This window comes from Typopeltis vanoorti, chromosome 5 (genome assembly GCF_054136105.1).
Source record: "Typopeltis vanoorti isolate ZY-2024b chromosome 5, IOZ_Tvanoo_1.0, whole genome shotgun sequence".
In the NCBI taxonomy this organism is placed as follows: Eukaryota; Metazoa; Arthropoda; class Arachnida; order Uropygi; family Thelyphonidae; genus Typopeltis; species Typopeltis vanoorti.
In genome coordinates this window covers 151,624,628-151,651,538 of record NC_143553.1, presented here as the reverse complement: position 1 = coordinate 151,651,538, position 26,911 = coordinate 151,624,628, and the positions used below count along the sequence as shown (strand labels likewise).

General features: G+C 36.2%; 1 protein-coding gene across 1 annotated transcript in view; it reads left to right on the top strand.

Moving 5' to 3' along the window:
* LOC150106943 (diacylglycerol kinase theta-like) overlaps positions 1 to 26,911 on the top strand; it is a 610,762-nt gene that overhangs the window by 133,631 nt on the left and 450,220 nt on the right. The window contains exons 2-3 of the mRNA XM_090393510.1: positions 10,568 to 10,647; positions 24,998 to 25,100. Coding sequence (XP_090249636.1) covers positions 10,568 to 10,647; positions 24,998 to 25,100 — 183 coding nt within the window. The remainder of the gene's footprint in view (positions 1 to 10,567; positions 10,648 to 24,997; positions 25,101 to 26,911) is intronic.

The window sequence follows — 26,911 nt, the reverse complement described above, 5'->3', positions numbered from 1 at the left end:
AATCAAGTTTTTGAGTTTGGGAATTTTTCAAGGCAGCAACAGCAAACTTTTTATTTCTTTTTTCATGTTTATCTGGTTATTTCTTTGAACTTGATAAATTAAGAAATTTTTAAAACTTAAAGATAGTAACTATCTTAAAATGAACATGTTCATGATCATACAGCGTACAAATACCATGCTTAGTTTCCTCAATGTGAAGGCTGGCAGAATAAACACAGCAGCCACACACACACAAGCTTAATTTTGTTAACTTCGATGTAGCCAGTAGGAGGAGAAATGATTGTGGAAAAATGACGTTGTTGGATAAAAGTGGGAACAGAGTAACTGATGCAAAAGATATAGTGAAATTGTTTAATGAACACTTTATTAGGGTATTTCATCCTGGAGATATAGGTTTTAATACTAGAGGGATGGGGGTGGTAAGTTTGAGGTTTAGAAGCAGAAGAACAGAGCATATTGCAGATATTGAGTACTCTGGATGTCAATAATGCAATGGGACTAAATGGGATTTTGCCATGGGTTTTCAGACAATGTGCTAAAGAACTGACTAGCTCTGTTGACTGGCTTTTGAGTGAAAGTCTGGCCATGGGAAAGGTGCCCAAGTAGTGGAAGGAAGATAAGATAGTGCCATTACATACAGGTGGTAGCAGACTGGAAGTGTCAAACAATATACCAGTTTGTATATCATCAGGAGTTAAAAAAAAAAGTTAGGGTGGTCTCCCATATTCTTATAATCAGTCTAGGAAGCACTCTTATTCATCCATTCTCTGCAGCATTAACTAACTCTGCTGGGATTCTATCTGCACCCAGGGCCTTATTACTCTTAAGCTGTTTTATTGTTTCTTCAACCTCATGCCTAAGTGGAGAAGGCTCCGTATCGAAATTTTCTTGATAAGAGGGCTTCTTCAAATTTTCCTTACCTCTGTGCTGTACATTTCCTCACAGTACTCTTTCCATCTATTTTTTTTTTTTAATTTTTATTTTTTTTTATCTCCAGTTCTTCTGTTAGTATTACTCCATTCCTGTGTTTGATTTGGGCTCAAACTTGAAACACACTGCCATAGGAAGTATGCTTTAGATCACAAACTAAATGAAACACTTTTTGAATTTCAGATGAAGAGGCAGAATTATATCTCTTTCACATTTATTAGCATAAACTTTTTTCTTGTCCTATCTGATGATTTTTCTGACTTCTCTGTATAATCTTTTATATGTCAGCCTGGTTGGCAGAGTGGTTAGTGTATCCACTCTCCAGCCAAAAGGCTGCAGGTTTGAACCCCGCCATGGGTATGGATGTTTGTGATTGTCTGTGATAAATACTAGTGGTTGTGGTGGTGGACAGTAGATGGCATTGGTGTAGATGATGATGGTAGTTTTGGTTCATTGTAGTTGGTGGATTGAGTAGTGAAGGCAGAGATGTAGAGTAAGTGCCCTCCCTCGATGAGTCTTTGGACTCCCTGGAGGTGTCACGTAATAATATTAGTAATATTCTTCAGTCCTTGTTTTTTTTCTTTCTCCAGCTGCCTTCTTTCAATCAGATCCCATGTTTAATCTGATATCCATTGGGATTCTTGGTCTTCTAACTGGTCATAGATTCTTCTTCGCTGTATCCTCTATTATAGCCTTGACCCCTTCCCACAGCATTTTAGGTGAGTTCTCCTCACTAGTCTCCAAAAGATCATCGAACCATGATGATGTTTCTTCTATGAATCCGTTAGGGATTACTCTGACATCCAGTCTTGTGGGATGGGTCTAACCTTGAAGATTTTGGAGTCTGTCTTACTTTTGCTCTTACTGGCTGATGGTCATTATCACAATCTGCTCCTGGACAAGTATGCACATCAAAGATGCTTGTCTTCCACCATTGGATAGCCAGGATGTAATTAATTTGGCATCTTGAACTATCAGTGCTACATGTTGAAGCAGGGATTGATATTAACTAATCTGTTACTGTGGGCAAATTCCAACAGCTTTCACTACAGGTGATACATTCATTACATTCATGCAGACCAAATATGCCACACTCAGGCCTCACTCTCATACTCTTTCCCACTTTTCCATTAAAGTTCCCTAAGATGGAAAACTACATAGCTTCTTGACAGGCAGTCCAACACACTCTGAAGGTTTTGTAGGACTCCTTACTCTCTTCATCAGGCCTATCTGTGTGGTTCATAAACTATGATTGACACATTGGTAGGATGAGCCTTAAGTCTGATACAAAGTATCCTGTCATTAATATGATTATAACGAAGAACTCTTGCCTGAACTTTCCTCAGTTCCACAGATCCCCCCCCCCCCTAATGCTTTGAGTCACCTCCTGAATAAATAACTAGCTCACCATCATGTTTTTTGAAATTGCCTTCTGCATTCCGTCTGGGCCCTGTAATTCCCAGGATGCCAATTTTATACCTTTTCATCTCTTTAAAGACAATATCAAGAGTACCCTTCAGTATACTCAGTACATTCCAAGTGCCAGTCTAAAGCTCACCTCTAAGGTTAATCCTGTATTTTCTGTATTGCTCATTCACAGTAACACTGACTTATGTTGGAGACTGTAATGTACTTCTCGAAGAGGATCCAGTAAGTTCTGAATGCAGCTCTGATTATTCTGCATGACAACCAGTGTGGCAAGAAAGATGTATTATAAGGCACAAACATATTAGGATTTTGGAGTGAAGTCACTGCAAGGAAAAAAAGTGGTGGGTTGCAGAGGTCCTTGATACATCTTTTGGGGTTTTGATCCCAATTTATCTCACATTGGCAAGGTGGGTTTTGACTTTAGCCTACGAGGTGAGGCAAATACCTTGGAGAGAAGGCTTATTCCAACTGCTTGAGATGAAAAGAAATAGTAAAATAGGTAAGATTCATCCCTAGCCCTCAAATACTCTAATAGTATTGGGAGGAAGTGGCAAAGAAAAAGAAAGAAAGGTAGGGACCATTCTGCAGATAATATAGATGTATATTACATGAAGTAAGGCATGAACCAGCATCAGGTACTTTGGGTTTGCCACTCCTTTACTCACTAAAGTGAGCCCTTGAGGACTCACTTTAGTGAGTAAAGCTTTTACTTTTAGCTGCACCACCCCAAATGTGTGAACAGTATTCTAAGGATTAAGTAGATTTGAGATTTATATAAAGGTTTATATAAGCTGGGTGGGTGTAAAATAGCTTCTTGAACAGTAAAGAATGCCTAGTTTTTTTTTAGAGAAAGGCTGAGGAAGCTATTTATGTGATGTGTTTGTGCTAGGAGAGATGGGAAGTAATGTCACTCCAAGGAGAGAGCTTATCCTGTCTGGTGATGTGCATGTTACTGAGGATAAGGGAAGGAGAGCTGAGATCCTTTTTCTGAGAGAAAAGTCATGACTGCATTTTGATGGCATTGAAAGTGACCAGGTTATCCTTGCTCCACTAAAGGATGGTATGGAGGTCAGTGTTTAAGGCACTGGTTGCAGATGAACTTGATGCTTGGTATTTCAAAGAAGTGAGATGAATGGAGTGCTATCATCGACCAAGCTGTGGTTAGGGTTGTTCGATGATAAAGGTGATTGAGAGTAGATCATTTATGTATAAGAGAGAAAAGGTAGATGATAGAATGGAGCCCTGAGGTACTCCAGTATTGGTGACAAAGCTCAAATAGAGGGTGTTATCCACCATGAAGCTCATTGAATAACCAGAGAGATAGCTGGTTATCCAGTTATAGAGGGGCAGATAGCCTGAATGGTTTGTAAAGCAGGCTTCAATTTCACAGTTGAAAGCCCTGGAAATATCGAGGACAACAGCACACATTTCTCCAAACTTTTCCATGGCATGTGTCCAATGGTGGTTGATGTATGCTCAGAGATCAGCTGTGGATCAGAATTGGTGGAATCCATACTGGTAGTCACTGATCAACTGGTGAGCTTCTTGGCCTGATAATACTTGGAGAAGGAAAGGAAAGATGAATAGTAGGAGAGATGGATAAAAGGCCTCAGCTCCTCATGCACCCAAAGGTGCATGAGGAGCTGAGGTACTTTTTTACTGGTCTCATGTAGCTGAAAAACCAAAAAAGACCAATTAGAACTAAATTTCAAAAATTACTTCTACCTACGTGGTTAGCATTTTCTAAGTTAACCACCTGACTGGATGACTGGAGAGCCATTGATTTGACTCTCCAGTCATCCCTGTAGTTGACCATAACACAGTGAACATACCTCCTGGAATGTTTCTTTCTAAATATAAAAATTGTTGGACTGAAACATAAAAATTTTTATAATACAGTATTGTTAAGAATTTGCATAACATATTGCTAGTTTTCAAAGTATTTTCCTAACTTTCCATGAATGATATTTTAACTCATTAATTATAAATATTAAAATTCTCTTCCCATTGCTCAGGGGGTAGGGGATTACACAAAAAGAAAAAATAAACTTTTGTGTTGTAAGTAATGTTCAACACATTACATAATCTATTCCAGGTACATTGTATAATGTACCTGAAATAGTTGTACCATCTGTTGTTTTACTTTCCAATCTGTAACAGATTGGATCTCTGAGTTAAAGTACTACTCAGAGGAATTGCATATGGTTACCTTCCAATAAATGCCATTTGATGGCATTTATTGGAAGGTAACCATATGCAATTCCAAGCAAGATCCTTCTTGTTAAGGTATCCTTGGAATTTCAGTGAGTTCTTAAACATTGTTAGTACTGAGCTATGGCAGAAGAGGTTAAAGTTTTCCTTGTATCCAGATTCTTCTGTGATTAATCGAAAGAATGTTAGTACCAGAATGATGTAGCAGTCTTTGAGTAAGCACCAAATGCTTCAGGATCAATCTCTGCTTTTGGGCTATTGTAATCATTTATTTCAAGTATTGGGAGATGAAAACCCATGTAGCACTGGAGGTCTGCACAAGTGATTTATTGGTCTGTAATACTTTATAGATTTTTGAGGCCATATGGAAGTCTTAAACCTCCATGCATCTTTCATAGTTGAAAACTTCTTGGTATCAAGTGACAAAAAAATTTTACAGGTTTAATTTATAATTGTTTTTATTCAACTTTTGTAATGTTTTTAATATTTGTTGTGTACCACTAAGCAGGAAAGATTATGGTTTTAAGCACTTTGGCTTAGAATAAAAGAAAAGTGACCCAGTCTTCTAAGTCTCAATGTTTTTGTGTGTAAGTTCTTGAACTGGTAATATAGGACGGGACTGGTGGAGAAGAGAATTCCAAGTATGGCAAGAGATTCTCTCATAGTAGTTAGTTCCAAGTCCTCCGATGATCCCATCTTCCAAAATCTTAATTTCATCTCGTCAGCATCTTGTTAGCATTGGAAGTTAGTCCACTCACTTTACTGAATTTTTCCAAACCTCTCTCCCCCTAAAAAAAAAAAAGAAAAAACAAGTATCTTGAACCATTATTCTTCAAAGTGCCTACTACCTCATCCACACATGCAAATACTTTATTTGCATATGTGGAAAGGGACTAAAAGGGGCAACCTACTCTTTTTTGAATTTTGACTGGATCTGATAGGAGCCCATTGACTAAGAGGCAGATAGTATTGGCATACGGTAGTTGTATAGGCATAGGCTCCTTTAATGAGCGATTCCAGCCTCTAGCTCACCACAGTTTGCTGGAGAATGTGGAATAGACAAGGGTGCTAGACATTGTCAAATACTTGAGTTAGATCTTCTGAGAGTACTGCCATTAGCTGTCTTTTCATATTAGCAGATGAAATTCTACTGCTTGGAATGCCTTACACCTGTGTGCTTTTGATTATGTATTTCATTCCTACTTTGAGCCTGTTGCAAAAAAAAAATCTTGTAGTCAGTATTAGATAGAGAACGAGGACAGTGTGATTTGCTACAAATTCATTTGGTATATGACAGAGAGAGAACAACTAGAATTGAAAAAATAAAATCCCAGGTCTTACAGTAAAATTCTTTCTCTAGACTGCCAGGTTTCTGGGGAATTTAGTGTCTAGCATTCTTCTGTAGTGACTTCAGCTATTGTAATGGGTCTGTCTAGCCCATCTTGGATGTGAAAGGAAAGGCATTAATGTTCCAAGAGTTAATTTCTCATGGAAGTACTGTTTTCAAACACTTTCATAATGTTTCTGAAAGGAGTCAGATGTCTTTTGTGTGTGTGTGTGTGGGGGGGGTAAACCATCCATATGGATTTGGGTAATAGTCCTTTCTTTACAGAATTTGTACTTTCCATTGAAGAATACAGCTGAAGGGGTAGTTGCTAAGTATTCTTCTGTATGCTGCTGTATTCTTCTTTTAAAATCTCTTTCTTCCACTTGTTTCTGCCTTTGCAGTTCCATCTCTATGTTGATGTATCTAACAATGTCACTGCATTCTATACCAGTTTGCTGTGAACCATCTTCACTCTTTCTCTCTCTTTATACATCTTAACTTTTTCTTTTTGAGGAAAGTATGTTCCTTTCTCCATTCAATCATATTTTGTTTTACTGCTGTTTCCCAGTCCCAGGTAACATTATTCCAGTTTGAACAGAGGATCTGTAAGTTGGTTGAAAAGATCAGTGGGACATCTAGCAGAAGTCATCATGGTATGGAACTGATCGCTACTTGTTTCATTCAATGGAATTTAAGTAGGACCAATTATGATCTACATGTTGTTGTCAGAATGTTTTATCTGAATTTATAAGGAAAGAGGAGACGTAAATTCCATCAGGACTGTGGGAACCAATACCTTGCTTCATGTAAGTGTAAGCCTGGAAGTAGGGTGCAATTCCTCTGTATATCTGCTTGTTTTCCACTTTTGAGGGTCATCTCAAAAGTGGAAAGGTTAGTTAGAATTCACTTTGCACCAAATAGTTTTGTACTCACTGCTATATGGAAAATTGTTACCAGTATTGTACTCATAACTTTCTACCCTAACTTTATTCAAATCATCTGATATCATTAGAAGCACAACCCTTCTCTTATGTCTTGCTCCTGTCTTGCCTTCCTAAAAATACTTTGCTCTTTATATTCAATACTAATTAGTGTATCTGACTTGGGTATACCAGGTCTCACTAATACCTATAATCTGAGGCCATAAAGTATTCACAGCAGCAGCAATAAACTCTGCCTTTTTATTCGTGATACTCCTGGTATTTATGTACAGACACAACAAGTTACCTTCACTTATACAGATATCCTTGCATATACTTATAATTTAATCCATATTAACATATTTAGAAAAACATTGGCAAAAATGTTTTGGATTTGGTTATAGCATCAAAAGAGTTGATAATAACTGAGATGACATCTCTCCCAGTTGGAGAGTGATCATGTGGGTTTGACTTAGAAGATGAATAGACATTCAGAAGTGTCAAAGAAAAGGGAATGTATGTGGAATTATAAGGCAGGTGATTATAATAGTCTTAGATATCAACTTGGGACAGTTCCATGGAGGGAGGAATTGGAAGGGTGAGATATCATTAGTGCTTGGGAAATTGTGAAGGAATATTTGTTAATAACAATATAAGCTGTATTCCATGAGTGAAGAAGAGAACACAATTTGATATAAGGTGAACGACAAACAATATCAAACAGGAAGTGCAGTTGGAAAGAGATTATCAAAGAGATATAAGGGGGTGGAGAGCTGATTCATGAAGAATATAAGACTCGGGCCAGGAGAGTGACTAACATGGCAAGGAAGGCAAAACTGGAATATGAGAAGAGATTAGCATTAAGATCCAAAAAAAATCCTAGGGAATTTTTTAGCCATGTGGCCAGTAGGAGGAGAAATGATTGTGGAAGAATGACATTGTGGGATAAAAATGGGAATAGAGTGACTGATGCAGAGGACATAGTGGAGTTGTTCAATGAACACTTTATTGGAGTATTTCATTGTGGAGAAATAGGTTTTAAAACTAGAGAGTATAGGGCAGGTTCAAGGTTTAGAGGTGCAAGAGGAGAGTGTGTTCAACATACTGAGTACTCTGGATGTCAGTAAAGCTGTGGGACTGGATGGTATTTCACCACAGGTTTTGAGAGAATGTGCTCTCAAAACAGTAATTTCTCCAAGACAGACCTTAATAATTGACAGCTCTGTTGACCTGGCTTTTCAATAAAAGTCTGACTATGGGAAAGGTACCCAGGGAATGGAAGGAAGGTAAGCTAGTGGCATTGCATAAGGGTGGTAGCACACTGGAAGTGTCTAATTATAGGCCAGTTTGTGTGTCATCAGTAGTTGTTAAGGTCTGTCTTGGAGAAATTAGTGAGAGACCATACATACAGAGTTGGGCAAATGAGGGTGATGTTATCAGTGAGAATCAACATGGGTTTGTTAATGGGGGGGGGGATAAGGGGAGATTTGTTAAGGGGTGCTCTTACTTTAGTAATATGATTGCCTTTTATAATAAAGTGACGAGCAGTTGAGGGAAAGGTATATACTGCCATTTTTTGGATTTTGCAAAGGCATTTGACAGGGTGCCACATGATAAGATGATATTTAAGTTGTAGCACATGGGTTTGGATGTCAGGTTGGTCAGCTGGATTCAGAATTGGCTGTCTGATAGGTATCAGAGAGTTGTATATGGTGGGGCAGTTTCAACGAGGGTTACAAGTGGGGGTCCCACAGGGCTCAGTACTGGGACCTATATTGTTTAACCTTTATATCAATGACATTGTCAGTGGATTGCAGGAAAATATTCAGTTGTTTGTGGATGATATAGAGCTGGGAAGGGTTATTAGTAATTGTGCAGATGTGGTAGCCTTGCAAGAGGATTTGAATAAGCTAGACAGATGGACAAATGAATGGGGGTATCAGTTTAATGCAGCAAAATGTAAAGTCTTATAGTTTGGGATACATCGATGGGAGGCTGCATACTCAATTGGAATAGCTGTGCTGAAGGAATTAGGGGAGACAAGAGATTTTGACAGCATATTGCAAAGGTGGTGAAGGTTAACCATAGGATTACTGCAATACTGAGAAGGTCACTGACCCGCAGAGATAAGAGTTATCATTCCATTGTATTAGACTCTGATCAGACCACACTTAGACTATTGTTCTCAAATTTGCTCCCCAAGATTTGAAGGGGATAAATTAACTGTGGAAAGGTACAGAGGCAGATAACAAAGATGGTTTCAGGACTGTGCAATGTTAGTTATGAGGATTGGCTGAGGGATTGTGGATTGCAGAGTTTGGTGGATAGAAGGAGAGGTGATACGATTGATCAGTTTTAAACTGTTGAGAGGCAATTACAGGGTTGACACTGGGGAGTTCTTTCACTTGGTGGAACAGTGGGAAGGAGCGATGACGAGGCCATCCCTGGAAGTTACGAAAGGAAGCTGTGAGAAAGAGGGTGAGGAGTGGTTTCTTTGCGTGGAGGGTGGTTCACTTGTGGAATGCATTGTCTGATAGAGTGGTGAGAACAAGAACCGTCAATGAGTTCAAGGAGTGGTATGATAGACTTTGTGCTTTCTGGGAAGGTCCTCCCATGATTAGTCTCTTGATTCCATGGAGGCTTGAATAATAATAATAAATCAAGAGTGTTTGGAGAGTGGTTAGAATTATTTTAATTTGGTAGCCATATGTACAATTTGTTCAATCGTTGATGATAGGAAATAAATGCCTTGACAAATCTACTGCCTGGATAAGTTCAGTTCAGTTTGAAAAGGGAGAAGCCAGTTGGAGTTGGAATAAAATCTTATTTTCAAGGGAGATGATTTCTATATGTAAAGTTGGACTGGAGACTGTTTAAAAATAAGGAAAACAGAAAGTTCACAAGATTTTTAATCAAAGAAGATAAAAATAAAAATTTTCTAAGTTAAATGCTCTCTGACATAGGCATGAATGTTGCCTTTGAAAGTCAGAGAGTATTACTTTTTCCCATCATCATGTTGAGAAAAATGAGATGAATTTTAATTGAACTAAGAGTGTGTTTTATTTTCTGTTACAAATTGAGTGTAATTTGCAGATTTGATGTGGGAATGGATATTATTTTGGGGTTGGAATTGTAAAACCACACACACACACTGTGTGTGTGTGGGTAAACAAGAAACATGTTTTAGAGTTATTTATGTATTTGCTTATTCCCATCATGATGTTTAAGGTAAGTTGAAATTGGAGCAGTAACAGATTCTTTGTCAAGTCATACACATGGAAAAATTTGTCCATCTCCATTGCAGTAATTAGCTGAATTTGTCTTGGGTGAGCTGGGCTTTTGAACTTATTCTGTTAGGGAGCCATTATGTGGCCATTTGTTTATTAAATTAATATGCCTGACTTCCAGAAATTGAAAATAGGATGGCTGCAAAAATAATATGCTTCTTTCTGAGCTGTAGTTTTGAATGTCTAATATCTAATGAATTCATGTTTAATGTGTTTTATACTTGAAATATGATTACCTGAGTGAGAGAAGAAAAAAAAGATTAAGTTACATATAGTTCTTAAAACTGAATGTTAATTGAATTGAAATCACATTATATTACAGCACTATTATTATTATAATCTTATTGCTAGTATAATAAACTAATTTTGATAACAATATGATATTTTAAATATTACAGTGGACTTCCTGTGCAGAATTTTACTATGCCAATGAATAAATTTTAATGTTCTTTTTCTCTTACTAGTTTGCAACTTTGTAGTCCATGACCGTTGCTTAAAAACGGTAGTGTCTCCATGTTCAACTATAGCAACTCATGTAATTAAAGTAAGTACCTTTAATGTATTTTGTTGCATAGATATATTGTATAATTATGAAATAAGTGATGTTTTAATCTGATTTCATCAACTGTTAAATGCATTTTATTAGACATGTCAAGAGAGAAAAACACTCAGAAATTCAAAAAATATAGTCCTGATGCTCTTACTCACTTTTCAGAGAGGACCACTTTGTTCTGTCCCTTCCAGCTAAGTGCTGAAAAATTTCTTCTGCATCCATTTTATAAAACTTTTTTTTAATAAGTTACACATTTGTCATATTCCCTTTGCCTGTTTGACTATCTTCTGAAATTCACAAATCCTTTGTCTATGCCTATAGGGAGTATTCCATAGACCATTCAACATCTTGGTACTTACCTTAAACTCGCCTCTGAATCCTCCCACCACTTCCTCATTCAAGAAATCCATTTGACAAGACCCTGCACAGCAACCAAATATGGCCATATCAAAACCTTATAAAGAGGAATGATAACTTGACTGAGTTATCATTCCCGAGTTATTAACCTCTGTGAGCTACTTTGGTCACATGCAATATATCCTCTGATCTGCCAACATCCCAAATGCCTGGCTTCATCATTTTCTTGGAGTACTTCCCTATCACTAATTCCCATCAGCTTGTAATCTTTTCATCCCAAATGACAGATCCTTCTACTTCTCCACATTAAAGATAATGATTATTTTTTGCATTATGAAAATTATGGATACAACTACCGTGTTAGAGTAAAAACTTTAGTTTCATATAAACCAAAATATATACTCGACATTTCGACCTTAACATTAAGGTCATCTTCTGGAGTATACGTATATATACAAGGAAACAAGCTGCACTACAACCTATGACATGTTACAGTTACTGATCAACTGTTAAACTATTTGCCTTACCTCTGGTGTTAAAAAAAAAAAAAAAACTCACTACATCAAAGCTAGAGTCCCGTTATTATCTATTAAGTTACAAAGTTAAATTAAGCTGGAGAGTAACATGTTCATATGGAAAATAATAGATAAATAAATAAACAAAAAATAAAATTACTTATATAAGTATACATATAAATTGCAACGACTAGTATGGTTAGTAGCCAATAAAAGATAAAAAATGTCCTAAAGTCAGGGTTTGCTGGAAACTAAATGGGTTGAATGTGTGCTATCCAAATTCTTGGGATTTTTAAGCCTCCATTATTATTAAGATTAGGTTAGTTAATCAAAATTTCACAGGCTTCTTTAAATTTCCGTTCATACCAAGTTTTTGTATGATGCAAAGAACAAGTGCTTTTCCAATCAGTTCGATATAGGATGTTAAGAGCAATCTGAGAAGCCTGCTTCACCAAAATTATTATTTTAATGTGTTGTTTGTGTTTTTTAATATTTTTTTTTTATTTTTACGAATAGGGATTCTAATTCCAGTTTCCCCAATATAAGGTAAGTTACAGGTGCAATAAATTCCAGGGTGTGCCAATGGCGGGGGGGGGGGGGGGAGAGGATCCTTATAGGTGTTGAATATGTTTTTTAATTTTAAAGGTGGTTTAAAAGTGGCATTAAGATTATAATGATGCAGGATTCTATTAATTTTTTCAGATAACCCTTTAATGTATGGAGTGTTATGGTTTTACTGTAATTTATATTACTTTTTTATGAAGTTTTATGAAGAATTTTATTAACCTCTCTACCCGTTGAGGTGGATGAAATAGTGAGACCAACTTGCTTCTTATCCTTCTTATCCATGTTATTCAATAGGTGTTACAGAATCATATCCAGATTCATCTGGACGTATATATACGTCCTGGCCAGTTGGGGGGTTAATAGTGTTTTTGCTATATCCGTTATTTATAAATTTATTGCTAATAATTTTTAATTCTTGTTTAAGAGCTTGCTTATTAGCTCTGTTTTTGAGGGTGTTGATGACTCCAGATTTTTATGAAGGGTGGTGATATGAGTTAGCATGTATATATTGGCCAGTGTGTGTAGGCTTGCGGTAAACAGTGAAGGACAGACTGCTGAGGGAAGACATGTGACTGGTGTATCCAGGAATGGGAGCGAGTTCTGATTTTTCTATTTACTATATATACAATTTACTACTGAAATTTTCAATTTCAGTAGTAAATTGTATGCACTCATGTTTGTTCATGAGTGCATACAGGTGACTAAGGAATGTGTTTGACGGCTGTGTGGCCCGATAACGAAACCTTTACTCTAAATCTAAAACTGGCCAGGACGTATATATACGTCCAGATGAATCTGGATATGATTCTGTAACACCTGCAAGATTTAGAGTAAAGGAATCAAGAGCACGTCGCTCAAAAGCTTCCATATAAAAATTAGCATTTTGGTGAGCCCATGGCCTTACCTCTTTTTGTAGGTAAAATTTATTTTGCCACACGAAGTAACCGGAATGTAGTACTTGGACAAAGAGAGCAGTAATATTGGGTGGAAATTTGTTCTGTACAATTGTCTTTGATTGGGACATTTGTGAAAAGGCCAGAAACATCCAAATTGACTAATAAATCATCTTTGCTGAGTGTTATGTTTTTAATTATGTTTATAAAGTGTTGTGTGTTCTTTATGTAGGAGGGGAAATCGCCTACCAATTCTTGAGTGTTGATGCTAATTTCTTGACTAGGTGATAAAAAGAAATAAAAAGCAAACCTTGACTTTAGGACTCTAAGCAGTTTTTCATCTTTTATTGACCGCTATTCATACCAGTTGCTGCAATTTATATATATATACAGTGGTACCTTGGATTGCGAGTAACTTGGTCTGTGAGTGTTTTGCAAGACGAGCAAAAATTTTTTAATAAATTTTTACTTGATAAAAGAGCGAGGTCTTGCAATATGAGTATTACCTATACACTTTGTCTGCCAAGCGTCATGTGATCACAACAGCTCGGGATTGTGGGTAATCGTCTCACATGCTCGGTCTCAGTCGGCATACCTCATTCATATAGTCAACATTCGTGCTAGCGTTGTGACCACGTGTGTGCTTGTAAAGCATTTTTTTTATTTTGTGTTCAAATGTAGTGACAGTTTTTTTATTATCTGTACTATGACAATGGCCCCAATGAAGAAAAGGGTTGAAAAGGAAGGCAGTAAGAAGAAGGAGATGATTATGGTGGAAGTTGAGAAGGAAATCATCGGGAAGCATGAACAAGGTATGCAAGTTGCCGCCATCGCAAGATTTTATAAGAAATCTATCGTCAACGATTTGCACAGTATTAAAGAGGAACTAAGGGGGCTAGATGTAGCAAAAGGAGTCACGAGAGTATCAAAGCAATGGCCACATATTCTGGAAGATGTAGAAAAGTTGCTTTTTGATGTGGATAAACGAGAAGCAACTAGCAGGTGATACTGTGACCGAGAACCTGATCTGTGAGAAGGCAAAGACCTTGTACGCCGACCTCGTAAGTAAACTGCCAGGTACGTCTACAGAAAATGAAGAAGGCTTCAAGGCGAGCAAGGGATGGTTTGATAACTTTAAGAGGAGAAGTGGCATCCATAGTGTTGTGAGGCATGGAGAGGCTGTGAGTTCAGATGCAAAAGCAGCTGAGACGTTCATTGCTGAGTTCCAGAAGCTCATGGTTTTCGAGTGTTACCTGCTGCAGCAAGTTTTTAATTGCGATGAGATGGGGGAGTTTTTGGAAAAAGATGCCAAAGAGGACCTACATTACAGCAGAAGAGAATGCAATGCTCAGTCACTAGCCCATGAAAGACCATCTCACCCTCTTGCTGTGTGCTAATGCAAGCGGTGATTTCAAAGTCAAGCCCCTGCTCGTGTATCATTCTGACAATCCACAAGCCTTCAAGAAATGCAAAGTGCAAAAGAGCCAGTTAAACGCTATGTGGAGGTCCAACAGCAAGGCTTTGGTCACTCGTATCTTGTTCGTTGAATGGATTAACGAGGTCTTCGATCCTGTATTGAAGAAATACCTTTTTAGAAAAAAAAATTGCCATTCAAAGTCTTGCTTGTTATGGATAATGCTCCTACTCATCCTCCAGACCTTGAGGACAGGTACTCAACAACTGGGTGACGGCGAATGGCGATGGTCAAATGGGCGACGGAATAAAAGATCAAATATGCAATTCTATTCTGTTGATCTATTACCAGGTAAATTTAAATAATATTTTTTGGAGAAATGAGTTAAAAGAATGGTATAAACATAAAATTTGAAAAATCTCACTTATAATTAAGTTTATTTTTATTGTAGAATTATGAATTGTATAGAAGTTATATTGAAATTTCCCACACAAAAAAATGAGTCAGCTAGTTAATAAATATTTATATTATATATTTTCGTTTATATCATATATCAAAATTTGTAGGATCGTTTAAGAAAGAGATGGTTAAAGAGTGGTCTGAAAATTATTTAAAAATGAAAAGGTATAATTGCACAGTATTAAAATAAAGAAAATATATAGTTTTTTTAATTCATTTATTAATATTATTTGCATTTGTAATTAATACACATTTACAAATGTTACATATATACACTAAAACAAAAAAGTATGAAATTCAAAACAATTTTTTTGAATTTATTAATTCATATTATAGTTATATGCAATACCACGTAAATATTCTATTATATTTTCTCTATCGTAATTAATAACTTTTTTCAAAATTCTTTGGTCAGCTTCATTGTAACATCTACGTTTGTGCTCATGTTGAAAACCTGCTACTGCTTTTTTATAATCAACATCATATGTTTTTTGAATTTTTTGTAGTCCATTTATAAAAATCCATAAATTTGGATGACTTGCGCCGCTGCTGAAGCTCAATTGCATTTTTCGATGACAGGCTTCCACAGAACTATTTGTCCTATCGCTGCCATTTATTGTTCTTTGGTACACAGACCAAACGTTTGAGGGAAAAATCAGTGGAGCTCTGGTTCTGTTATTCCTTAGACGATCTATGTATGTGTTCGTAAACCATTCTAAAATTGGTTCATATTCATTGGATAAAGGATTCTCAAGTTCAGAAATAGCGTAAATAATATCTTGTTCTGGAACGAAAGCAAGCAAAGTGATCATTTTTGAAATTAAAGTGAATTGCGCATCAGAATTATATCTGGTTAAAAGACTGCATGAAGCTAAATGCTTACGAAGATTTTGTACTAGATGAAAAAAGCAACCATTAATGCTAGCTTGGGTAAATACTATACGTAATGCTTGATGAATGGCAATTTCAAAATCAACATTTATATTTTTGGGATCTAGTAATGGCCACATTTCATGTATCATATAAAATAATTTTGTGTATGTTTCAAGAGTCTTATTAGGTAATAAACAATATAAAACAGGGAAAACAGGACCTCCATCCTTTCTAGCCAAAATAACAAAAATTTGAGCAAAAAGAGGGGGGGAAAGTAAAAATGTGCCATCCATAAATAATTCATTCAAATCGTGATGGACTGAATTCATAATTGAAGTATTCTTCAGGAATAATTATTGTTTCCCTAGAATCAGGATTAATTGGCGCTTTTAAATTTTTTAATTTTCTTCTTTGAATATTTCTGCACAGACTGCTGTGATTTGGAAGCATTCCTTCTACTGCAGAAGAAACATTTTGTAGAACTTGAGTTCTGATTTATGATGGGTTGCTCATTGTCGTAATGAGCTAATTTTTGGGCTGTTGTACTAACTTCTTGCGTTATTACTCTAGCCGCATTTCCAGAACTGCTACATGTGTGTTCCTGTTTTTCAGAAATTAGTGATCCATCACTGACACTTGTCCAGATTCTTCTTTCATCCTTTGCTTTTATTTTCACATCGCCAATATTGAATTGAACCTTTCTTATCAATCTTGTCTTTAACATAAAGATACCCATTTGAAGCATATTTTTCCTTGTCTCTTTGACTTAATATTCTTGAATTATCCATTTCTGAAGAATAGAAACAAGAAATATAAATATAAAAGTAAAAAACGTTTTCACTATTGATATAATTAAAAATTTTTCACTATGAAAAATTCTTAATTATATCAATAGTGAAATATTTCTATACTTCTATATAATTATACCTAGCTATTTGTTTCATTTGAGAGATAATCAAGAGTTTGAAATTTATTTAAATTAATTTAGATGTCACGTATATAATTTAGTATATGATTAAGATTATTAATTTTGAATACATTTTATTTACTGAAACTTGTTCTTTGCACAGTGGTAACTGTAATGTTGACACAAATATCGGAAATGATGCAATAAACAAATAACTAGTCTTACTATTTAATAGAAGTAGAAATATCTTGTGAATGCATATTAAACTAAATAACCGCACACAAAACGCCCAAATGATAAATTGCCAAACAAGACACCTTATGCAGTGAAGCTCAGAAATACTTCTTCTGATAATAAAAATAAACTTAAAACTACACTACCGGCCAAGACGTCTATAGACGTCAAAATTATCATGGATAAGAAGTGCATATTAAAATTGCAATACCATTGATATTTTGAAATATATGATGGATACGAAGCGTATGAGGATGCTTATTTGATCTATAATGGCCGGTAAGGTGGTTAATTATTATTATTATTCCTGACACCTCCAAGAAGTCCGAAGACTCATTGCGGGAGGACACCTACAACTGTCTCAACCACTACACTAATTATAAGCGAAATTTTTCAAATTTTATGTATATAATGTAATTCTATGGGAAATTTCAATGTAACTTCAATACAATTCGTAATTCTACACAATAAAAATAAACTTAATTATAAGCAAGATTTTTTTGTTTATACTGTTCTTTTAACTCATTTTTACCTGGTAATAGATCAACAGAATAGAATTGCATATTTTATCTTTTATTCCGTTGCCCAGTTGTCCGGGTCCCTTGAGGACGACCTACTGGAAGCATTAGAGTTCATTGAGGTCAAGTTCCTTCCTCCCAACACTACTCCGTTACTCCAGCCCATGGATCAGCAGGTCATTTCGAACTTTAAAAAGCTTTACACAAAGGCACTATTTCAGTGATGCTTCGAGGTGACCGAAGGAACTAACCTTACCCTCAGAGAGTTTTGGAAAAATCATTTCCACATCGTAAACTATGTCAATCCTTAATTCTGCTTGAAGAAAACTGTGGTTTGATTATATCGAGGGGTTTGCTCGTGAACAGGAGCTGCCAGTTGTCGATGAAATTGTGTCCTTCGGGAAAATCATGGGACTAGAGGTGAATGAGGACGACATTCAAGAGCTGGTGGAGGAACCTGGCCAGGAGTTTACCACTGACGAATTGATGGATCTGCAACGCAAGCAACAGCAAGAGGTTATGGAGGAGATTTCATCTGAGGAGGAGGAGAAAAAGATGGAGACATCCCTCTCTTCAAATGAGATTAGGGAGGTGTGTAAAATGTGGGAAACAGTGCAAAATTTTATAGAAAAGCACCATCTGAGTAAGGCTGTGGCAATGTGAGCGATGAATCTGTTTAACGACAATGCAATGTCATATTTCCGTGAAATCCTCAAAAGGAGGCAAAAGCAACTGTCGTTGGATAGGTTTCTTGTTAAAGTCGCACAAAAAGAAAGAGTCAACAGATAGCAGTGATTCCGTTAGTGATAATGAAAGTCGTCCTACACAATACAATTACTGTAATATGTAATTGTAATGTAATTAATAAATTCGATTACTTTATGTATATTACATTTAAATAATAAAAATATAAAAAGGTATACATATATAAGGTATACAAAGGTATATGTATTTTGTATTAATCATTTTTATATGAATATTTTTGAGTTTCGGAACGAATCATCTGAGTTTCCATTATTTCTTATGGGGAAATTCGCTTTGATATACGAGTGCTTTGGATTACAAGCACGTTTCCGAAAAGAATTATGCTCGCAAACCAGGATAACCATTGTACTTATATAAGTAATTTTATTTTTTGTTTATTTAAGTATACATATAAATTGCAACAACTGGATAGTGGCCAATAAAAGATGAAAAATTGCTTAGAGTCCTAAAGTCAAGGTTTGCTTTTATTTCTTTTTATCACCTAGTCAAGAAATTAGCATCAACACTCAAGGAGTTGGTAGGTTATGTCCCCTCCTACATAAAGAACACAACACTTTATAAACATAATTAAAAACATAACACTCAGCAAAGATGATTTATTAGTCAGTTTTGACGTTTCTGCATTTTTCACAAATGTCCCAATCAATGACACAATTGTTCTTGTACAGAAAAATTTCTGCCCAATATTACTGCTGTTTTTGTCCATGTTCCGGTTACTTTGTGTGGCAAAATAAATTTTACCTACAAAAAGAAGGTAAGGCTATGGGCTCACCACTATCTCCCCCACCCCAATGCTAATTTTTATATGGAAGCTTTTGAGCAACATGCTCTTGATTCCTTGACTCTAAAACTTGCAGTTTGACTTAGATACGTTGGTGATGTTTTCATTATCTGGCCACACAGCCGTTAAACACATTCCTTAGTTACCTGAACAAACATGAGTGCATTCAATTTACTACTGAAATTGAAAATCAGAACTCACTCCAGTTCCTGGATACACTAGTCACACATCTTCCCTCAGGCAGTATATCCTTCACTGTTTACCGCAAGACTACACACACTGGCCAATATATACATGCTAACTCATATCACCACCCTTCGCAAAAATCTGGAGTCATCAACACCCTCAAAAACAGAGCTATAACAATTTGCTCTAATGAACAAGCTCTTAAACAAGAATTAAATTATTAGCAATACATTTATAAATAACGGATATAGCAAAAAATACTATCCCCAACTGGCCAGGACGTATATATACGTCTAGATAAATCTGGATATGATTCTGTAACACCTATTGGATAAGAAGTGCAAGTTGGGCACACTATTTCATCCACCTCGGCGAGTAGCGAGGTTAATAAAATTCTTTATAAAACTTCATCAAAAAGTAATATAGATTACAATAAAACCATAACACTCCATACATTAAAGGGTTATCTGAAAAAATTAATAGAATCCTGCATCATTATAATCTTAATGCCACTTTTAAACCACCTTTAAAATTAACAAACATATTCAGCACCTGTAAGGATCCTTTCCCCCCATTGGCACTCCCTGGAATTTATTGCACCTGTAACTAACTTACCTTATATTAGGGAAACTGGACGTAGAATCCCTATTTGTAAAAAAAAAAAAAAAAAAAAAAAACAACTTTTTCTTTCTTTTACATACATGAGAATAATTTAGCTAAGTATGTATAATAACCCAAAAATCTTTTTTTTTTTTTCAAGGAACTTTAAATTATTCAGTCATGGCAGTTACTTCACTTTGGTCACACAGATCTGGTTAGTTTTTGTGAGACAGTGCATTGACTAACAAAGATCAGGCATGCTATTAACAAAACCAAACATGTTTATTTATCTAAGACAATTAATTAATATACAAAAGTAATGGGACATATCACATGCCTGATTCTCCACATATTCAGTAAGACAACTCACTTAAAGCACTAGACAAAGTATTATTTTACACTCAGCTTATTAGACATTTGGATGGATTTTAACATACATATTCTTACTCTCAATCCTATTAAAATAAGGCTATATATATATATATATATATATATAAAGACATTCTAAGCATTAGGTAACATAAGCAATATTCATGTGCTTGCAATATTCTTTTATGCTCACGAAGACTAAAGTTTGGCTTTCTGACCTCTTCACCACATTACACCATTAATTAAACAGAACGAACATCCATCATCTATACACACAATCTTGTACATTAACATAGAGCAATCTACTTACAAGCCCACTATATCTGGTAAAGTCCTGGGTTCTCAAGGGTTAAGGGTGAACTCCGCTGGTTCCTTTCTCATTCTTGCGAGACGGCCATGATTGGGCACTTTCCAATGGTTGTCATCTTGCAAATTCCCTCCTTGGAAAAGTAATGTATTTCTTCATCGATGTTAGGAACTGCTTTGGCTGCGACAAATCGGCATACATGTGGATTGGCTTACCAAAGGCTCTCTTTTTTTTTTTTGGTGCCTTTGGTAAGCTGTTCGGGGAGGAGAAGTGTCGGAGTCCCGACTCTTCTTCTCTATCTCCCAGACATATAACATAGTCAGTGAGACTTTTTTATTTCTTGCATCTTCTCTCCAGGTGAATTTGTGTCTGCAGGACCCAAATGTTAGTAAGAACTAGTCCATGTCATGAATAGAAATCTTGCAGTGCTGGCAGGAGAGGCCGTATTTCAAGATATCCTTCCTAGATAATCTTCGTCGAATGTACAAATCCATGTGCATGCTGATTTGTTGCAGCCAAAGCAGTTCCTAACATCGATGAAGAAATGCATTACTTTTCCAAGGAGGGAATTTGCAAGACAACAACTGTTGGATAGTGCCTGATCACAGCTGTCTCCCACAATCTCTGCCTTTTATATCATGGACGTCCTTTCTTTCCTTCCAAACTTCCCGGATTTTCTGGAAGCACTCTGATGTCACCCACTCTTACATTAGGTTTTGGCGGCAAAACTCCTCTAACTCGGTGATATTTGAAACTATTGTTGACCTTCAGGTTACTAGCATAATCCTGTCTGATCTTTTTAGTTATAAATGCTTGTGCTTCTACAATCAATTTTTCTCACAATATGAGGTGTATCAAAAAGTTTCGAGACTAGCTCTGTTTACGAGAAATTACTTTTTTATCTACGTTTACGCACCATCACCTTCAAAATAGTCCCCTTTGCATATCAATACAGCATTCTTGCAACTTCTGGAATGTGTCCTGAAAGTCTTCTTTTCAAAGCATGTCAAGCACCTTCTGCGATTTGCGCTGGATCTCTGCAATGGTGTCAAAACTGTGACCTTTGAGCTGGATTTTCATCTTCGGGAAGAGGGCGAAGTCTGCAGGAGCCAAATCTGGCGAGTAGGGTGGGTGCGGAAGTGAGATCATGTTGTTTCTGGTGAGAAACTCAAGTGTGAGGAGAGTTCGGTGACAGGGTGCATTGTCATCGTGGAGCATCCAGTTTTTTGCGCATCGCTTTCACAGAATTTCCTCCCTCAGATGCCTTAAAACCTGGCAGTAGAACTCGCTATTGACGATCTGGCCCCTGACGATAAATTCTCGATGCACAATGCTGCAAATGTCGAAAAAGACGATGGTCGAGCTGCAGATCTGCCTCGCCTTTTTCGGCAGTGGAGATGATGGGTTTCCACCGTGAAGACTGTTGCTTCGTCTCAGGGTCGTACCTGTACACTCAAGTTTCATCACCAGTAATGATCCTTGAATTTCACGTTTTTTCAAACATGAATTTCACAGTTGCTCTTTGTTCTAACTTGCTGTCCATGATGAAATCGCAGATGTGATAACGCAGGTGGTCAGAATAGCATTACGATGTCTTTTGGCACACTGACTTATCAAGGTAGGTGCTCCCTGTAACTGTGTGTGCAGCCTTGTGCTGCCATCTGTTGGTGGGTTACAAACCTAGTCTTGAAACTTTTTGATACCACCTCGTATATTACAAAATTTATTACATTAAAACATGCTGTATACACTTCTAATTATAAGTATTTTATGGCTCTTGTAAAATTGATGTAGGTGAAAATTTTTTTCTATATTTCACCACAAGAGATTTTACATCTGCACGTGGGCATTGTCACATTCATTCGTTTCGTGGATGCCTTCACACAAACTCACTTGCTTCCACCCTAATTACTTAAGTATTTTTCTCTGAATTTGCACTTCAGCATGCTCAGTGAACAAAGCTGTCTCCAGACAACTAACACCAAAATCACTGCAGCCCATCAGCATTGTACGAATCCTTCTTTCCAGTAAATATGGAGACCACAGATCTACAAATTCTACATCATTCCTTTTGAACAATCTATGTATGGACTCATTAGCAATCAATGCTCTCCTCCTCCTTTTTGCCTCTATCATAGGATGGTAGGAGACTTACAGTCTTCATCTTCCCGCTCTTCAGTTTTGTATCTTCTAACAACTCCTTTACATCCTCCCTCATAGAATATTTCTCACCTCTTAAATTATTTGTACCAACCAAGACAATCATTTCCTTTGACTTACCTTTTTGCATCTGGATGGTGTGGCTAATATCGTGAATTTTTGCATCCAGGAAACATGATTTTGTCATACTTTTGTTAAGTATTCTCCTAATTGAGTTTCCATGCATAATTTTCTCCTTAACTTGTTTTTCAGTTTTTATTATTCCTTCACATCACCTGCTTCTTTCTTTTTCAGACCTGCTTAACTCTTGCAGTTTTTCAGTTTTGCTTTGTCCTGAAGAATAATATTTAAGCGCACTATTTCTTTATTAATATCCATTTCATTCTCCTCTATTTCCATGTTGCATACGCTAGGTTGATAGATCTTGGAATAGTGGGCAGCTCATTATTTGAACAATGCATCTTCTTCTGATACAAGGGTATAAATTTTTTTTTACTTGTAGCATAATGATGAAATACTTTTTGGTTTGCTTTTATCCTGCACAGTGAATTTCTTTTCATACTCCATATTGTCTTTCCATAAAATACTTGTAAATTTTCTAGCCTTTGCTTTGCTTTGAGCCTCTATATAACAATTGAAGAACAATAGAACATTGCACCTTTTGATTAGAAAAAAACATCTGTGTTTGGTTCTTGTCATGACAAGAAAAATTTTTTGTGTTGGATTTTTCAATTGAAACAAGTTAGCAATCTAATATAGAGGTAGCAGGTTTTTTTCTTCTAGAAACTTGGGTTTTTCATCCTGCATACAGGCAAATCGGCTATGAGATCATACGCAAAAAATACAGTTGGTGGTAATGGGTGGTAGATGGTGTTAATGGTAATTTCGTTGTGTGTTATATAGTAGGGAAGACAGTGAAACGTAGCAGAGTAGGATGCCCTCCCACAATGAGTCCTTAAACTCTTTGGAGGTGCCATGCAGTAATAATGTTTTTAACTCCCTTCCTTATTCTCATGATATTCCTTCCATATCTTTTTCTTATGAATCTCTTGCTTAATAAGGTTGCATATTCATTTCATTTCTTCGTATTTGTTTGTCAAAGTCTTGGGACACATTCAAATACTGAATCAGTGAACATAGTTTTTAGTGCATAGATGTCACCCAGTGATTACTCATTTAGTACCCACAGTATGATATGGGGATGTATTTCATTGTTATAATTTCCAACTTTGTAGTTCAGTATGTAATATTTGTTGATTGGAACATGCCATACTTTCCAAATATGGCATGATTGCTATTGACAGTTGGTGGCAAAACAATCACATCCTTAACTGAGATTCCTTCTGATGTTATGATCAAACACTCTGATTTCGTGGTTCTGCTTTCAGATGCTGTTTGAGAAAGTTGTCTCACAGCAGCATATAAATTCTGCTTTGTTTTTATCAGTTTTCTCTGCTATCCAATGAATGTTTGGATAATTTAGTCACCCAGTGATTACTCATTTAGTACCCACAGTATGATATGGGGATGTATTTCATTGTCCCCATCAGCTGAACTGCCAACACTCATCATGTATTTCATCTTGTTATCATCCGTTTTAGATGCATTAGCCCCAAACTGTTTGCTATATAAAACATCATTACGATTATTGCTTTCATGAGAGTTTATCCTAACTAGACTGATATCATTATTAGTCCCCTTCTCTTCTCATATCTGTTGTAGTTTCTGAAAATACTTTACCCTTTATGCTCAATTCTACTTACTAAATCTGACTCTAAGAGCCAGATTTCACTAATGCCAATATATATTAGGCTACAACATAGTCACCAAAGCAACAAATTCAGCCTTTGTTCTTGATGCTCTTGGCATTTGTTTATACACATAACAAATTACCTTCTGGCTTTTTGATATGTTTGCTGTGCAGTTTGATTGGTCCAGTTAGACAGTTTTTCCACCTCACATGCACTTAAAACACAGCTGTGCACACACTGAACCCAGTGCACACAGGTTTATCCCTTCACAAGATTCATAACCATACTCATTGGCATGCATGTCATTATCACATTTGCATACTTTAGTTGCACTTAACACTGTTTCTCCCATGATCTAGTTTCACTAACTCTCTGAATTAGGTCTCACCCTAATAAATAATTTCCCTGGACTTCTGATATTAAATCCATTCGAGTGCTGGCCATCCCCAAGCCTTTTCTGCCATCAAGCTCTCTCCACACATCCAAAATCTCATACCTATTTCTTATACAGAACCTGTACTTCAGATCATTTGTATCATGACCCTCCTTCATAACTCGATATTCTCATATCTCAGTAATAAACTAATACAATTTTTGCTCTCTCTCTCTCACTCTTCTTTCTTGTTTATGCCAGCATCGTGTCATATTATTTTAAATATAACTGTGTGTGTTTAAATTGCTTTAGAATCCAGTTCCCCACTGTTGGACAGAACCTGGTCATCTGAAAAGGAAATTTTGTAGTGTTTGTAGAAAAAGGATTGAAGAAAGCTGTGCAGTTAGATGTGAAGGTAAGTGGAAAATTTTAAACAGTATTACTTACAAGTCATCACAAAAGTTTCTAGTATTGTGAGCAACATTCAAAGTTGACCCTTTTCCTATAAAATTTCTTAAATATAGATAAGTGTACTTTTTTAAAATCTTACTTTGAATAATTGAACAAGTAATGAAGATTGAAATTTTGGGAATTCATTGGAGGAAAACAATGTAACTGGTTTTAAACTCAGAAATGAGTTAAACACCATGTACGAGTTAACTGGGTTAGGAGGAATCTGATATTTTCAATAGGATACCATCTGAAATTTCATCATAAAAAATATTTTAAAAAACAAAATAACAATAAATAAGTAAAATCTAGAATAGTATGTTTTATGCTATGCCTTTCTTAATTATAATGTCAGAAGTTCTGCTAGTGCACATTACCTGCATTGAAATATCATGCCATTAACATTGAGCTGTACGTTATTTCTTCAAGATACCAGATAGATGAGAGAACATTCTGGTCTTGAAATGTTGTGTGATTGCATGACTGATTCCTGATGACTTAGTGAAATGAAATTACATTACTCAATCTTGAAAGTTAATGATTATGGCTTTACTGTGGAATGGGGCATGTTTGCTTTGTGTAACCTGAGAAGTATTTCTATGGCTAGCTTTATTTCTATTCATAAGAATCTTTTTGTTAAAGTAAGATGATCTGTTATAAGAACTTGTCAGTCTTCAGAGTGTTCTGAAACAATCAGGATGCATGAAATGTGGATTGTACGTTAAGTGAAGTCATGCCTCATTATGGAACCGAAATGTTTATAATTGGGTTAATGTTAGTTTCTTAGTTAATGAACATTTATAAAGAAATTTGTAGGATACCATCAAAATCTTGAAACATTTCTTCTATCCAGGTTGATCAGGAGTTTTCTGTTATCTTTCTGTTGGTGGAAGGCTACAGAGGCATGTAATGCAATGTTCCAGGTAAAGATCTGTTTTGGTCATTTATACAGGAGTAGATCAGAAGAATGATGCTAAGAGCTTAACTGTCTTTAGGTAATGTTGTGGTACTTCTGACCTGGGGAAGGATCAGAAGGCTCATTGGCCATTTGTGCAAGAGCCATGTTGTCTACATTTAGCTCTTTCAAAGTCAGACTTAACTTTGTTAATGATTGTTTTGAAAGTGTTGCTGTCTTTAACGTAGCAGAGAATGAATGTGAAGTTCTTGTCATAAGCCACTTATGATATGCTGTTTTTTCCCTTGGATATTAGGCAGGAATTTTGAATAGATGAAGAATGATACCAAGAGATTAGCTTTCTTGGTGCAGGTATGTTGGATCAATTGTTCTAATATAACCATTTGGGTGAGAGAGAGGAGGTAAATAAGACTCAAATGGCATTTATGAAAGAGATGAGCTATCTGCATTTAGCTCTATCAGTGTTTCATTCATTCTCATTCAGAATGAAGTGATATGCATCGAATGATATTACAATTGTGTGTGTGTGTGTGTGTGTGTGTGTGTGTGTGTGTGTGTGTGTGTGTTTCACTTTGGATTGCAGCATATTGGAATGAGGGCATTCATTCTTCATCTGTTCATAATCTTTATCTATATCCAAACCATGATTTTCCAAACAGCATTTTCTGGATGATCACAAGTGGTGGGGATTGTTGGGTGGATGGAATCAGATAAAGGCAACCATTGGGAGTTTAATTTTGGAAGATAACTTCACTGTTATAGTTAGATTGCTTGAAATCAAGTTTCAAGGATACTAAATCAAAGAAGTAAGAATGATTTTTCAGAAATAGAAGCTGTAGAGACAGTAGATGAATGATGCA